At 32.5% G+C, this 15799-nt stretch overlaps 1 protein-coding gene and 1 pseudogene across 1 annotated transcript; one reads left to right on the top strand and one right to left on the bottom strand.

Annotated features, from left to right (window-relative positions):
- The first annotated feature begins 2147 nt into the window (after window positions 1-2147).
- Window positions 2148-2858, top strand: LOC133286867 (agamous-like MADS-box protein AGL80). Its single transcript, XM_061484368.1, has one exon. The coding sequence runs from the start codon at window positions 2148-2150 to the stop codon at window positions 2856-2858; it is 711 nt and encodes a 236-aa protein (XP_061340352.1).
- Window positions 2859-5105: 2247 nt separating this feature from the next.
- LOC133286898 (U-box domain-containing protein 21-like) lies at window positions 5106-15029 on the bottom strand (annotated as a pseudogene).
- Between the last annotated feature and the right edge of the window lie 770 nt (window positions 15030-15799).

Here is a 15799-nt window from a genome sequence, read left to right on the forward strand (position 1 = left end):
TTTCCTTTTTTTTTTTTTTTTGTCTTTTTGAGGGTTGCACAGTAACATTTATAGCAGGAAACAGAGAATGAGAGAACCATATATGCTGGGTTGGGCTTCTAGTCATAATGGGCCAGACTGAATTCTGATTGTAAGATAAAGAGTTTAATTTATTTAGCAAAAAAGAGTAAATTTATAATAATATGTATAGTTTATTATTTTTTAATCCTATAATTTATAAATATTTGCTCCAACTCCCTACCTGCATCTTAATATACTTAGTATAAAGTATAATTTTTTGTAATGTTATATTGACATATGATTTTGATGATGATTTAAAATAATTTGCATTAATAATAAATTAAAATTAAACTCTCTAGCTAATTATATTGTACTTTTATATGTAAATATAAATATTTATTTATATGTCAATATTATCTATAGTTATCTTGCCCTTATTTTTTAAATTTAAGGGTTTATTGGCTCGTTTTTAATTGGGTCAGTTAAATTATTTACTTACTCATAAGAATTTTATCTATTTGCAGTTTGACCTTAAATAATTAATATAATTATAACTTAAACATATGATTGTGCTTAATCATATGTAATATATTTATTTATTTCTAAATTAATATATAACTGATATATATATATATATATATATATATATATATATATATATATATATATATATGCGCTTGCGTGCGTGCTTGTACGTTGAAGCATGTGTAAGTAAACATTATTCTTATTAAGTCCTAAAATATCCAAAATGAAGATGTAAGATGTTAATAGCTCGAGTACTAAATTTTTTTTTTATTAACAGCTCGTTTTTATACTGTACTCTCAGTCCTAGTAATCTTATGCGCATGGAAATGAGACTTGCATTATATATTATCTCTCTAAGGAATGATGGTATAAAAATGAAACTGAATTCTGCTAATTATAGTTTGTTGAGTGATGAAGCATATTATAGCCCATTGTTGTTGAGTGCTAAGAAACATCTATGCTGCAATCAGCAAATATAATAAAGAGTTTAAATATATGGGCTGTAATTGATTAATTTTTATTTCCTTCAAAATCATAAAAACAATAACGATTAATGCAATTAATTAGTTAAAGACATTATTTGTAATAGAAATGCCAAAGAGATATCTGGTTTAATGATTTCATAATTTTGATTTAAAAATTAAGATTGTGTTATCCAAATTATATTTCCATATCACAAAATGATCACAGATAGAATTTTATTTTGATATTCTTATTCATTTGATAAAAACTCATGACAGTTTATTTAATTATAAAACACACGTTGCACGGATTTGGATCCTCTCATGTGAAAAAGTGATCATGTGGTCATGTTATTTGATCATAACCATTCATTTAAAAATTATACATTTTTTTCTCTTTTATCTCATTATCAATGAGCGAAAATAAATGGCTATGATCAAATAACATGACCACATGATCACTTTTCACATGAGAGAATCCAAATCGCACGTGCACCTATATATATTGTTAACTTTAGATTTTCAAATGAATATGATTCTTGATTTCCTTTAAAGTAAATTTTAGATGACTTAGTTATCTTCCCCCCGCGACATAACTAATATATGATACTTATATATATATATATATATATATATATATATATATATATATATATATATTATCATAAAAGGAATGGATACTATTACATTTTAAGACTAACGAATGTCATAAGTAGAAATAGGTTAATCATTGTAAAAATTAAATAAAATTAATTAAAATATAATAAGAATCTCAAATATAAAATCCACCATCACAATACAATTAAGATCAATTTACCAATTTTGTGAATTGAATGAGAATAATTTTTCTTAAGACACTCATTTAATCCATTGAATTGTTCACTCATATTGTGAAGGTTACAGTTTGAGTATCTTGTACTCTTAATAACACAAATATTCTATATCCTCCATGGATAGAAGGACATTTAAACTAAACATCTCTCAATCATGACAAAATATTTGGTAGTGAATGCCTCATGTTAATGCTGCCAACAATGACTTGCTGTAAAATAAATTTGGTTATCTCGAAGTGATCTATATAAAGAAGAGATTGTCTGCAAAAACCACAACAAACAACTTTTCTAATTTCCATATTGTTCTTTCTGTTTCCTTATCACCACCATGACTAGAAAGAAGGTGAAACTTGCATTCATAGTCAATGACTCAGCAAGGAAGGCAACATTCAAGAAAAGGAAGAAGGGTCTAATGAAGAAGGTTAGTGAACTTAGCACCCTTTGTGGGATTGATGCATGTGCTATAATTTATAGCCCCTATGATCCTCAACCTGAGGTTTGGCCATCCCCATTGGGAGTTCAAAGGGTGCTTGCCAAGTTCAGAAGAATGCCTGAATTGGAGCAAAGCAAGAAGATGGTGAACCAAGAAAGTTTTCTGAGGCTGAGGATCCTAAAGGCCAAAGAGCAGCTGAAGAAACAAAGGAAGGACAATAGGGAAAAGGAGATGACTCAACTCATGTTTCAGTACCTTAGTGCAGGTAAAATTCTTCACAATATAAGCATGGTTGATTTGAATGATTTGGCATGGTTGATTGACCAGAACTTGAAGGACATCAATAGAAGGATTGAAACATTGAACAAGAATGCTCAGAGCCAACCCCAAATGGCAACACCAGTGGTGACTGATGGAGTAGCCAAGATTGAAGAGAAGGCACAAGGGAGTGGTCATGGCCAGGGATTGGATATGAACATGGATGTCATGCAAAAGCAGAATTGGTTTGTGAATTTGATGAATAATGGTGGTGGTGGGGAAGAGGCACTGCCTTTTGGAGATGTTAATAACCAAAATGGCTATTGGCCAAATCCCTTTTTCCATTGAAAAAGGGTCTAAGTTTTCATTGTTTGATGTATGGTTATCATTGTAGATGCCAAAATAAGTGACCATGATGGATTGTGTACAATTGGCTTGTTTATTTCCTTGTTTCACCACTTTTTATTCTTTCTTTTCTTTTCCCCATATATTGATGGAAATTGAACATACAATGTAATACAAATTATTCAAACCTCTCACCGCGTTAGAACAATCAACCTAATACAAACTACTCAAACTCTTTCTTCACCACTAGAACAATCTCAGTGGCTTTTTATTCTTTCTTGTTTAAGAATGTCTACTTCTCACAATGTGTTTGTTGGGTTGAATAAATAAACTATTGGGGTTTTTTATTTGAGATTTGTTATTATTAAGAATAAGATTGCTTTAGAAAAGGATGCCGGTTTACCTTTAGTTGTGTAAATCCAGATAAAAATGACAGTCCTGAAAATCTTTATCCTATATATTTTATAATTTCTCATCACCTTCCATGATATAGCTAGGCTTTACTTGTTAAGCAAAATATAAAATTGAAATACAGAAATGGATGGTTTGAAAGTTGCATTCTATATTTTTTTTATGGAATTATTCGTAAACAATTAAACATTGATAGGTTAAGATCACGACAGATCTACAGCGTGGTAATTAAGTACCATAATTTGATAAACTTATATATAAATATTGGTAATCTTTTTATTCTAAATAATTCATTGTCTGTGTTTTTTTTTATATATACATAATTCATTGTTTGTTTTATTTTTATCACCGTCTAGCTCTTGGGTTAAAATGCCTCTTACCACCACACCACCAAACTAACTATGGGGTAGGTTTGTTTTTTCTCCAGTTTATTCTTTTGATTGTTACACCAATTTACATGTTCTTATTTTAAATTAATCTATTATTGAACAAAAATTTTTTGAGCATTTTGCTTTTTTATTTAATTAAAACAAACCAACCAATAATTATAAAAATTACAAGACCTTAAATTCTCATTGTACTCAAATAATATGTAGGCATTAATGAAATGTTTACTTTGTATAAGTCCAATTCATAATTTAGTTTTTTATATTTATTTTATTGTTTCTTGTAACTATTTTTTTTCATGGATCATTTTTATTTCTTGTTTTGCTTGTAAATATAATGATTTAATTCTCTTGATTATAGGTTACCATGGGATATTTAATATATATTTTAAGTATATATTTAATATATTTAAATTATTATAATGTACACGATTAACTTTAAAACAATTCTTTTAGAATAAATGCATAAAAAATATAGTATAATTTAGTTTTTGATATTTTTCTTTATAAAAGCCAAATATCGAACCTAACTTTAAATGGTCAAACAATTTTATTTTAAAACATTGTTATGAAATACTTTATTAATTTCTTAACAAATCAAATATAATTGGTGACAATTAATCACTATTTAAAATGGAAATTGATGGTGCTGCTCGAAAAGGGTTAGAAATGGCTTGGGCAAGTTGTTGAGAAAGGTGATTATTGAAATTCACTCAAATAACATAATAGTTGTGCTCACCAAAAATGATAAAGTTGCTTGTGAGTCTCATTTGGTGACTCAGGTACGAACTTGTTTATCTAGAGATTAGGAGATACAAATCAACCACATTTATAGAAAAGGAAATCAAAGTGCTGGATGCAAATTTCTCACTGGATCATCCAGAAGAGGAGCTTTACTGTTATTATCAATCTCCTCCCCCTGGTGTTTGTCTTTTACTTTTTTTTTTTTTTTTTATAAATAAAGAGGGGCTAAGCCCCATAGTCTTTTACTTTTAGCTGATATAGTTTTGTTGGTAGCCATCGTAATATTATTATCTGATTTTGTTTTTGTTTTTGGGCGTGAGCCCTTTATTCCACCCAAAAAAAATATCCGATCCGTGTGATTCCAATCGTAACATGCATGTCTCAATTTTCCAAAAAATAAACTTCAAAGAATCAATTGAATGTGTGTATCTTTGTACAACAATGAATTTTGTTTCTATAACATGGACTATACAAAAAAATATAGATAAATAAATAAAGGGATTTGCATTTGTCATTTAACATGACACAACAAACTTTCTTGTACATACAACATTTTGTGGGGTCCACACTTTTTGAAGAAAAAAATAAAAAGAAAATTACAGCACGCAAAACGAATATCTATAACATTACACAATCACTTTTCTTACAACATAACTCTTATAAAACCCATAAATAAATCTCTTTTTTCATGAATCAGTAATAAGAAAAGCTATTTAAGATATTTGAGATCCAAAGAGGAGTCAACGCACTCTGCTTTGTTCTTGTAACCATTCAACAGTTTCAAGTTTCAACAACTCGCTAGCTTTCTTCCTTGTGATCTCATCACAATTCACAACCAACCTGCAACACAACCAAGAGTTTCTGAAAAGCCCCAACTTGAAGTGCATCAATCAAAACCCCTTCCTCCCTATTGTCACAAATAATCTTCCAAATAATAGAGACTGCAAAACTTGAAGCTAATTGGGACACCCTCAATCTTCTTGTCTATTTGGTAAGCTTTTTTTTGGCTTATCTTCTTTTTATAAGCATAACCAAGGCTAAATAAATTTTTACAAAAGTTCTTATAATAAAAAAAAAAACTTTTTTTTAGAGTGAAAAAAAAGTCAAAGGATAAAAACTCGTAGGAGAATATTTTTTTAAGTTTTATCAGCTTATTTTTAATTTGAGTTTTCAAGTAACTTTTAAGATATAATTTTATAAAATCATCAAATAGATTTTACTTTTATTTTAAGGAAAAGTTCATAAACCCCTATGTGGTGGAAAAAGCATCGTACTACAACCTTTTTCGAAAATATTTACATAGTAGAACAGTCAAAATACATTGGTCAAACCTACGGGATCAGTCCTGTCAAACATGGCACGACACCCCTCCATGTTAGGGGCAGTCCCGTAAGGTATGTTGATGGCACTAGTCCCGTAAGGCAAGTTGAGGGAACTAGTCCCTTAAGCTTTATTGACGGCATCAGTCTTGTCAGGTTGCTTGACGGCACTCGTTGCAACCATAAACATGCCTGATCCCCTCGCACTGCTCCCATTTCTTTGTTTTTGTGTCTCTCTCTATAATTTTCCTTCTCTCTCTGACTTCTCTCTACTAACTCTCTCCTCTCTATTTTATTTTCGTCTCTCTCTATTAGACACCTCTCCTCTACCACTTCGTTTCACATTCCATATTTCCATGTAAATAGCATTTTATTATTTATTTTATTTTTATAAATACTTTTATATGTTATTTGCAAACCCTAGGTAAGAAGCCTACTTAGTAAAATAGTTAATTAATAATTATAATTAATAAAATAATGAAATAGCAATTATATGTTATTTGCAAAACCCTAGGTTAGAAGCCTATTTAGTAAAATAATTAATTAGTAATTATAATAAACAAAATAATTAAATAGAAAATATAATTAGGAAATTAATAATTAATTTGTGTAAATTATTTTATATATTATTTAAAATACCTTAGGATAAAATCCTAAAGCTTAATTAGTAAATTCAATTAGTGAATTAATTAAGCAGTGCATTATACTTAGTGAATTAGTTTAATATTTTCGTAAATTAATATTTGTATGTCATTTTAAAAACCTAATTGGTGAATTAATTAAGGGTTTGGTGTTTGTCATTTTAAATGACATAAGTTATGTCATTTTAGGAGAGAGACAGACACAGAAAAATGAAAATCATGGGAGAGAGAAAGTGGGTGATTTTTTTTAATTTAAAATTTAAATAAAATTTGTTTTTCTGTGTCTGTCTCTCTCTTAGAATGAAAGAGTGTTATGTCATTTAAAATGAAAAATACTTTTCCCATTAATAAATTAGTGAATAAAGTAAATGGACAAAAACAATTAGGGAATTAATAATTAATTTTTGTGAATTATTTTGTATATTATTTATAATACCTTAGGATAAAAGCCTAAAGCCTAATTAGTGAATTCAATTAGTGAATTAATTAAGAAGTGAATTATAATTAGAGAATTAGTTTAAATATTTTTGTAGATTAATATTTGTATCTCATTTTAAAAACCTAATTAGTGAATTAATAAATTAGTGAATAAAGTAAATGGACAAAAATAATTAGTGAATTAATAATTAACTTTTGTGAATTATTTTATGGGAAAACTTCAAAAATCCCCCTATGAGTTTCTTAATTATCACTTACTCCCCTCACAAATTTTTTGAATCATTTACACTTTTATTTAGATTTTTTTTATCACTTACCCCCTTGACTTAAAGTTTCTTTATCACTTACCCCCTTCATTTAGGGGGGTAAATGATAAAAAACTTTAAGTTAGAGGGATAAATGATTCAAAATTTTGGAGAGGTGGTAAATGATTATGAAGAAAGTTATAGGGGTTTTTTTTGAAGTTTTCCCTTATTTTATATATTATTTATAATACCCTAGGGTAAAAGCCTAAAGCCTAATTAGTGAATTTAATTAGTGAATTAATTAAGTAGGGAATTACAATTAGTGAATTAGTTTATTACTTTTGTAAATTAATACTTGAAATCTATTAGTGAATTAGTTTAATTAAGTAGTGAATTAATAAATTAGTGAATTAATAATTAAATTTTGTGAATTATTTTATATATTATTTATAATACCTTATGGTAAAAGCCTAAAGCCTAATTAGTGAATTAATTAAGTAGTGAATTACAATTAGTGAATTAGTTTAATATTTTTGTAAATTAATAAACTATTAGTGAATTAGTTTAATTAAGTATTGAAATAAAAAATTAGTGAATTAATAACTAAATTTTGTGAATTATTTTATATCTTATTTATAATACCTTAAGATAAAAGCCTAAAGCCTAATTAGTGAATTAATTATTGAATTAATTAAATAGTGAATTATAATTAGTGAATCAGTTTAATGTTTTTGTAAATTAATTAGGTAAGTATAATTAGTGAATTAATTATTTTTTTGGTAACTTTTTATTAGTTAAATGGTTGGTCATCGCGCCCACATTGACCTCGGCCCCAAAGAGTGGAGCGTACTCGATGAGGCTGTGCAACGGTCACACAAATCGCAAGTTGTGTGGAACGACGGACATTTGAGGCCTCTGAGGGTGAGGCGAGCCTCACAGGGTAGGGGAAACATAGATGTGCATAACCCAGATGAAATTACGCTTGAATTGCAATAGCACCTGATGTGAGCAGGTTTCTAGCACGCTTCTCGCATGAGACGATTATCAATATGTTTAACTTTTGATTTAATTACGGTCATTTATTTTTACATGATACCGATAACATAGGACCCTTATATTTTTGTTCTTAATTTTTTTCTAGCAGTTTGACCTCAGGCTTATTACTGCATTGGTAGATAGGTGGAGGCCGGAGACTCACACCTTCCATATGCCCGTTGGAGATATGATTATCACGCTACAAGATGTAGAGGCCATTTTAGGCTTGGCTACTAAAGGGCGGGTAGTTTTCGGCTATACACATAGCAACTGGGGCCAGTAATACAGCAGTACATGGGACTGACTCCATGCACAGATGATTTGGAGGGTGGCAACCTTAAGATGAGTTGGTTGGATCGTCATTGGGGTCATTGGGACGAGCACTCAGCTACTCCCCAGGGTCAAATTATTTACGCACATGCTTATCTTATGCGTTTATTGGAGGATTTTTGTTGTTTGATAAGTCTAGTTAAGTGGTCCCTTGTCGATTTATTCAATTATTGGGTGGGGATTTTGAGGCTACTCCTACATATAGCTGGGGGTTTGTTGTGCTGGTTACACTATTTCACGAGCAATGTCAGGCCACGTCATCTTTGGCTAAAGACATTGGCGGTTGTAATGCCCAATTGCTTCAAGGATCAATGACTATCCCCACAAACTAACACGAGATTTTGCAATGTTCCTTGTCCTCATTCACATACTTCCTGGAAAAACTTCTCAAGAGGTTACCTATCCCAAAATTGCTCAAAGTCAAGCACGCTTAACTATGGAGTTCTTCCATTTTGGGCTACCAAAAAGTATATGCATATTGTTAATATAGGTAGTATCAAATAATTCTTATAAGTTATCCCTAACTATATAGTCCCATACCTGCACAGTTTATGGAATCCCTTTGTTTCGGGTATTAATTCGATTCATTCATGTTTTCCCCAGCTGCAAGATTTTGGCATGAGCCGCTCATTGTCCATGTCTCTTTTGCATTTGTGATCACTCTCTGCCCTTGCCAACCCTTGGGATGTTACATGTCCACCAACTTTCGCTTAGTTCGTCCTCGAACCATACCGTACTGGGAGAGAGACCCTGCTCTGATACCACTTGTAACACCAAACCACTTCAAGGACTAATGACTATCCCCACAAAATAACACTAGACTTTTCAGCGTGCTTTGTCCTCACTCACACTCTTCCTGGAAAAACTTTCTAAGATATCACCTATCTCAGAATTGCTCCAAGTCAAGCATGCTCAACTATGGAGTTCTTCCGTTTCAGGCTACCAAAAAGTAGATGCATCTCGTTAATATAGGTAGTATAAATTAATTCTTATAAGTTATCCCCAACTATATATTCTCGTACCTGCATAGTCTCTGGAATCCCTCTCCTTCGAATATTGATTCGATTCATTCATGTACCCCCTCACCTGCAAGATTTTGGCATGAACCGCTCATTGTCAATGCCTCTTTTGCACCAGCGATCACTCTTTGCCTTTGCGAACCCTTGGTATGTTACCACGGTTGTTTGTTGCTGTTGCAGATATGGGCATAGTCGCAGCTGATCACCACTGTAGATGCCTACACAGATGTCTATGTGGCACCCTCCATGTATGCCTACACAGGTGCTTGCACATCCACAACCAAAGATGTCCTTTGGGTTTGCTGCATAGTATCTTTCTGACAGGGGGTAATCGATTACCATACAGTGGGTAATCGATTACTTCCACATGGTAAATGATTACCGAAAATAGGGTAACCGATTACTCAACATGGTAACCGATTACCAAAAACAGGGTAATCGATTACTGTACATGGTAATCGATTACCATACGAAAGATAATCAATTACCACGCGGACATAACAGAATTCTGCAGAGTTTTTCTGCATAATTCGCGACCCAAAAGGTTCCCCAAGGTTCAATTTTTTCTCAAAACAACAGTTCATTATCACTTCTCATGCATATATTAACAACCCATAACTTGAATAATCAAAGTTCCCTCTTTCAATAACTCAAACAAGCTAAAATCATGAAATTTCAAGGGAAATGGTCAATGGTTACCTATGGCCCTTTGAACTCAGAAAATGAAGGGACTTTGAGGACCAATGAAGTGCTCCAAGCCACTGGCTTAGTGGTGCAAGGAAATCTCCACCCCAAGGTAGGTTCTATCTCTCCAAAGCTTGGTTCTTGAAGCTCCAATGGAGGTGGAGCACACTCACACTCCCACAACAAAGGAGGCAACCCTCAAACACTCAGAACATAGAACCTCAAGCTCCCAAGAACACTCTCCCTACACCCCGAATGCTTGCTACAAGTCTACAATGTTATGGAGGAAGGTTTTCAAGAAGAAAAAGTGGAGTCTTTGGTGCAAAAATGGAGGAAAAACTCAAGTTTTCTGAAGAGAGGAGAGGGTGGCAGCCAAGAGGATCAGAAATCCCACGTAGAAGAGAGCAAAAATTGACCTAGGGTTTTGTGCCCTTTAGTATCTATAGGTCCACTTAATTAATCCGCTAGTATTAGTTCTAATAGTTCTGCTAATCATTTTAATCTCAAACTTCATATTCTGAACCTAGCTATTTTTCTAGGATTTTTCATATTTTTATCATAATTTTTTGCAACACTTTGTCGGTACGTGTTTTACACGTAGTCGGTATTAGTTCTGACATCAAAACTCATAATTATGATTTCAAACTTGGTTTGCTCAACTTAGGTATTTTTCTAGGAATATTCATGAACTTATTATAATTTTTTGGGATACTTCATCGGTACGCATTTATACCGTGAAGCAGAACTAGTATATGTACTTTTCGTTAGAAAAGCAGCTTTCAGCGTTATTAAGCCCTTATAATAATTATTTAAGTTTTCTCATATTTATTCGACATCAATTATGAGATTATTTCTTAAACTCATAATTAAATTATTAAAATTCCTAATTTAACGGTGCGGGTTCTTACAGTAAATCTTAGCAATTGCTTTTTGTTTTGCCTTCCATGCCTTCTTGTAAGAAACATAATATTAAAAAAGACCAATCACCTGCTTTTGTATGAAGATCATGGGTATCGAAGGTGAAGCCTTGACCATGTCTGCAATCCCATTCACAACATGTATGCATTAGGAATGTTATTTATGTCACTGATAAACACAGATAATTATCAAAACGAATAGTTAAAGAATGCATAGTACCTATTATGGCCTCATAAATAATTCAAAATCAAGCTGTCTGTGATCTTGGAGAGGATTTTGCTCGCACAACTATGATTTCAAACCCATTTACTAACCATCCAGGTGTTGTTATTCTTCGGTTTAACTGCTCTTACTCGCCAATTGCAACCTTGTTCATGGTTCCGACATTTCATAGATAACTTGGTCATAGTACTCTCAACCACTACAACTTTTTGATGTTCCTTCATGCAGTAATGTTTTATTGCAGCTTGGACACCGTTATTGGACCGAGCTCTTGTTTCACATACACTTCCTCTCCTCTTGTCTATGGACCATGACCTAAGCCTTCAACATCCAGTATATCTTCGTTCGGGTAATCCCAATCAATAGCCTCATAGTGTGGAATCACATTCCAAAATGGTGTAACATCTGCATATGCACACATAATAGGGTAGATGCGAAAACATGCTAACTAATAAAAAATAGCAAATTAATAATACAACTCACTAACTAGCCTGATTGTGGTGGAACAACTGCGAGATTGGACATAGGGATATTAGTCTTGCTTGTTGTCATTCTAATCATGGTCATTTGCCAACAGAGTGTCTTCATCTTCCTCTTGCTCCTCATTGTCAGGTTCAACATCTACCATACAGTCTCTTTCTTCTCGATGTGCAACGGTTGATTATGTGGGATGAGGTACAGACAACGATACATAATATTACTGACTATTAAGGTCCAGCCTACGAATCGATATTGATATATCCTCTAATGTCTCAATATCCACGTATAACTACAAATTGAGACATAGAGTTTTCGACGAATGTTCTAAGGAAAACATATGTGTTCTTATCATCAAATATCTCAAAACCTGCATATCTGTGGTTTCCATACGGGACTCTACCCATAACTGAAGATAGTACCTGATTTTGTTGCAGCTTCAACTTCCGACAGATCTTCTCATTTAGATCTTCAACAGACATGTCTTAATCAATATACATTGCGCTTTTTTCCCCTTTGAAGCTCAAACTGCCTGCACCGTTAATTTTAGAACCATTGTAATATAAAATGAATGAAATTGATTAATTGAAATAGTATTTTTATACAACTAAATCAAAAAATTAGAGGATCATTATGGCTAAAAATAGGAAAATAAACAACATGATAAAATACAAATTGGCTATGATAAACAATAAAAATTATGAGTGAAACACAAAGTAAATATAAAAAAGAACGAATGTGAGAAACTGAACAATTGAATTTCGGAGCCGAGGATCTATATATACACAGAGTGTGGTTTCATAATGTTACTCCAATAAGTGTCAGTTACGAGACTACTGCTGTATGTATCAGTAACGAGACTCAGATCCATGCTTAACACGTTTCCATTGACATTTTCACTAACATTTTTAGTGCTGGGTGGGTGATGTGGCAGCTAGTGCCATCAAGTACCTTGACAGGACTGGCGTCATCAATAAAGCTGTTAGGACTAGTGCCATCAACATGCCTTACGTGACTAATGTTGTCAAGATGCCTTACGGGACTGCGTGCAACTGACTAACGTGGAGGGGTGTCGCGCCATGCTTGTTGATGAGACTGATTCGTAGGTTTGACCAACGTCTTTGACTGCTCTACTATGAAAATACTTCTCTGAGATGCTTTCAACAGCACAATTTTTTCGAAAAGGTTTGTAGTATGGTGCTTTTGCCCCCATGCGGTTTACTCTTTAATCACTTATACCTCTTTTTTTTCTTATCAATTACCTCTATGTGATTTTGTTCCATCCAAGCCTACTTTTAAAACGGTTAGTAATTTAACTACCCTACTCATTTTATCCTTATTATTATTATTATTTTGCTGTTGTCGTAAATCTTTATATCAGGTTAATTAGTAATATTTTATACATATAAAATAGAGTAGTGCATTGCAATCGTTGCAATCAAACAAGACATTTTAGAACCACGTGTGCTACTCCGATCTAATGAAATTGGACCACCTTTAGTTAGTTATGTTATGTTCCCTCTGTGTGAAAGGATTCCTGTTTATTATTTATTTAGGCTTGATAGCTTACACTTGCTAGTAAATGATGTATTTTATTTACTCGACCTTAATTTGTAGCAGATACTCTATGTGTATATACTCCAATAATTGGAATTGTTCAATAATGCATATATATCAATGGTATGATTTTTGTTTCTTTGGGGTTTTTTTCTCTTTTAAATTATTTTTTATAAGGATGTTAGAAAGAACCTCAAATTTATTGTAAATTAAAAGCCCACTTTTCAAAGTAAAATAGGAGTAAAATGGATAAGGTAATTATGACTTTGTTTGATTGTTGTTTTGAAAAACAGTTTTTCAGTTTTCAGAAAAAAAAAATTCGTTTGGTAAGGCCTGTTTTGTAAAAAATGTTTTGAAAACTATAACAGTTGTTTTTGTTTTCTGTTTTTGTTTTTAACTTTTAAAAATTAAAAAATATAAAAAATAACTGTTTCCATAACTATTTTTTTTTTTTGATAACATTTCCATAACTATTTTACAAAACAGTTTTAAGAACAAAAAAACTATAACACAATCAAACAGACCCATATTACTAACGATGTTAAAGATGAACTTGGATGGAAAAAAATCACAAAGAGACAATTGATAAGAAAAAAAGCATAGGAGTGTAAGTGATAAAAGAATAAACTACGTGGGGGTTATGAACTTTCCTCTTTATTTTAAGTTTTTTTTTCTTAACTTTGGATTAAAAGTAACTTTTAACTTAAAAAAAAGTACCGAAATGTGTTCTTAATAGCAAGAGCCAATGTTAAAGCATTGTTATTAGCAACCTCCTTTCCTTTTTGGCTGTCATAAATGGAATCCAACACCCAAGTGCCTTCTCACATATCCCTTTATCTTCATCAACAATAATCTCTAGCAGCAGTGGAACCAAACCCAATTCAACAAATCTTTGAGCAGTTGCATCTCTATTCTCCGCTGAGGAAACCAAGTTGAAAATTGTGGCCAAACATGCCTCTGTAGCAATAGGCCCAATAGGTTCTCTTACCATCTCAATCAAAGCTTCAACAACTCCTTCAGTTTTTGCCAATTCCTTAATAGGCACTTCCTTCAGCAACAAAGCAACACTTTGCCTTGAAGCAATGTCTTTACCATCAAGAAACCAAACCATGCAATGTAAAGAAGATTCTGAACCCAACTTGGATAATAATTGACTCTCTTCACCAATTGGGATCATCCATGTCAACACCTCCAAGATCTCCTCCAAAATAACCACATGTTTTTCAATAGATGCACTTGAAAAAGAATCAAATGCATTGGCAAAAACAGAACCAACGCCATTTCCCAATAAGCACTCCTTGTTCCTCTCACTCTCTCTCCACCAAACCTTGATCTTCCCCACCAATTCTTGGCACCTCTTTTCATAACCATGCTGAGAAGCAGACAGAATCCTCGAACAAACCTCGGAAACCTCGTAACTTGACACGGGTATACGAGGTGTTGGGATCCTTTCAATACCATGAGAACTGTTTTCAACACACCAATCCTGAATCATCCTCCGAATGGCATGGTTTGGGATCATGTCAAAGCTTGTAAGAACCTGATTGGTAACTGGGCAAGTTCTGTTCCCTGCTTCAATCCACTTCTCAATACTCTCCCTGTCGTAGGTGATGCCAGTTGATAGAGTCACCGGGTCTTTCATCAATTCCAAACTCACCGGGCACCGGAAATGGGTGGGGGTCACAATCACCACCGGGAAATTGTTCCTTCTCCTTGCGTGCATTTCTTCTGGTCCCAGACAAAACCATTTTTTTTCTTTCTCTTTAGCTACTCTAAGCACAGAACTAAGTCTCAGTTTTTTGTTTTTGGTTCCTTCTTTTTATGAATGATTTGAGGAAAACAAGGTTGATCATACATAAGTGGTGTGGTACGCGGTGAAAGCTAGGTAGTGGTTGAAGAAGGTAAGTTTAAAATCAATTAATGAAAGAATGGTGAAGGTTTTTTCTTTATTTTATTTTTTTTAAGTGGGAACAAAGAGAGTATTTGAATATTGACTGTTGAAACTTTGAAGATATGGATGTCGATGTTTATGAATGAATAGAAGGTGAAATCCTACGATTTGTGAATAAGGAATAAATAATGTGAGAGAGTAGGTTATACTTGTACTTATAAGACGGTCTCAAGTTTGAACGGCATAACGTGAGTGTGGAAAAATATTTGCTAAATACTTAACATATAAGGAATATACATGAAAAATATTTCTGTTCACATATCCATTAGAAGAGCTAAACCACTCTCATTCTGAGGGTGGGGTGAGAATAAGATAATCTTTGTAAGTAACTCTACCTTTGTATAATTGTAAAAAAGTTATTTTTCAGATTTGAATATGTGATTTTTCAATCACGAAAAAAGTAGTTTTGTCACTGCTTCAAAGTCGTCCTTTTTATCCATGAGAAGAGCTAATCATGAAAAAAAAATTGTCTTTTAATAACATTTCATTGACAGAATTTTTTTTAATAAAGAGGGAAATTGTTGAAAGAATAAATAAAATACCAAAAATAAAGGACTATTTGCTAAG

Source organism: Gastrolobium bilobum, unplaced genomic scaffold (genome assembly GCF_033153095.1).
Source record: "Gastrolobium bilobum isolate Gb01-03AN ecotype WA unplaced genomic scaffold, APGP_CSIRO_Gbil_v1 utg3261, whole genome shotgun sequence".
In the NCBI taxonomy this organism is placed as follows: domain Eukaryota; kingdom Viridiplantae; phylum Streptophyta; class Magnoliopsida; order Fabales; family Fabaceae; genus Gastrolobium; species Gastrolobium bilobum.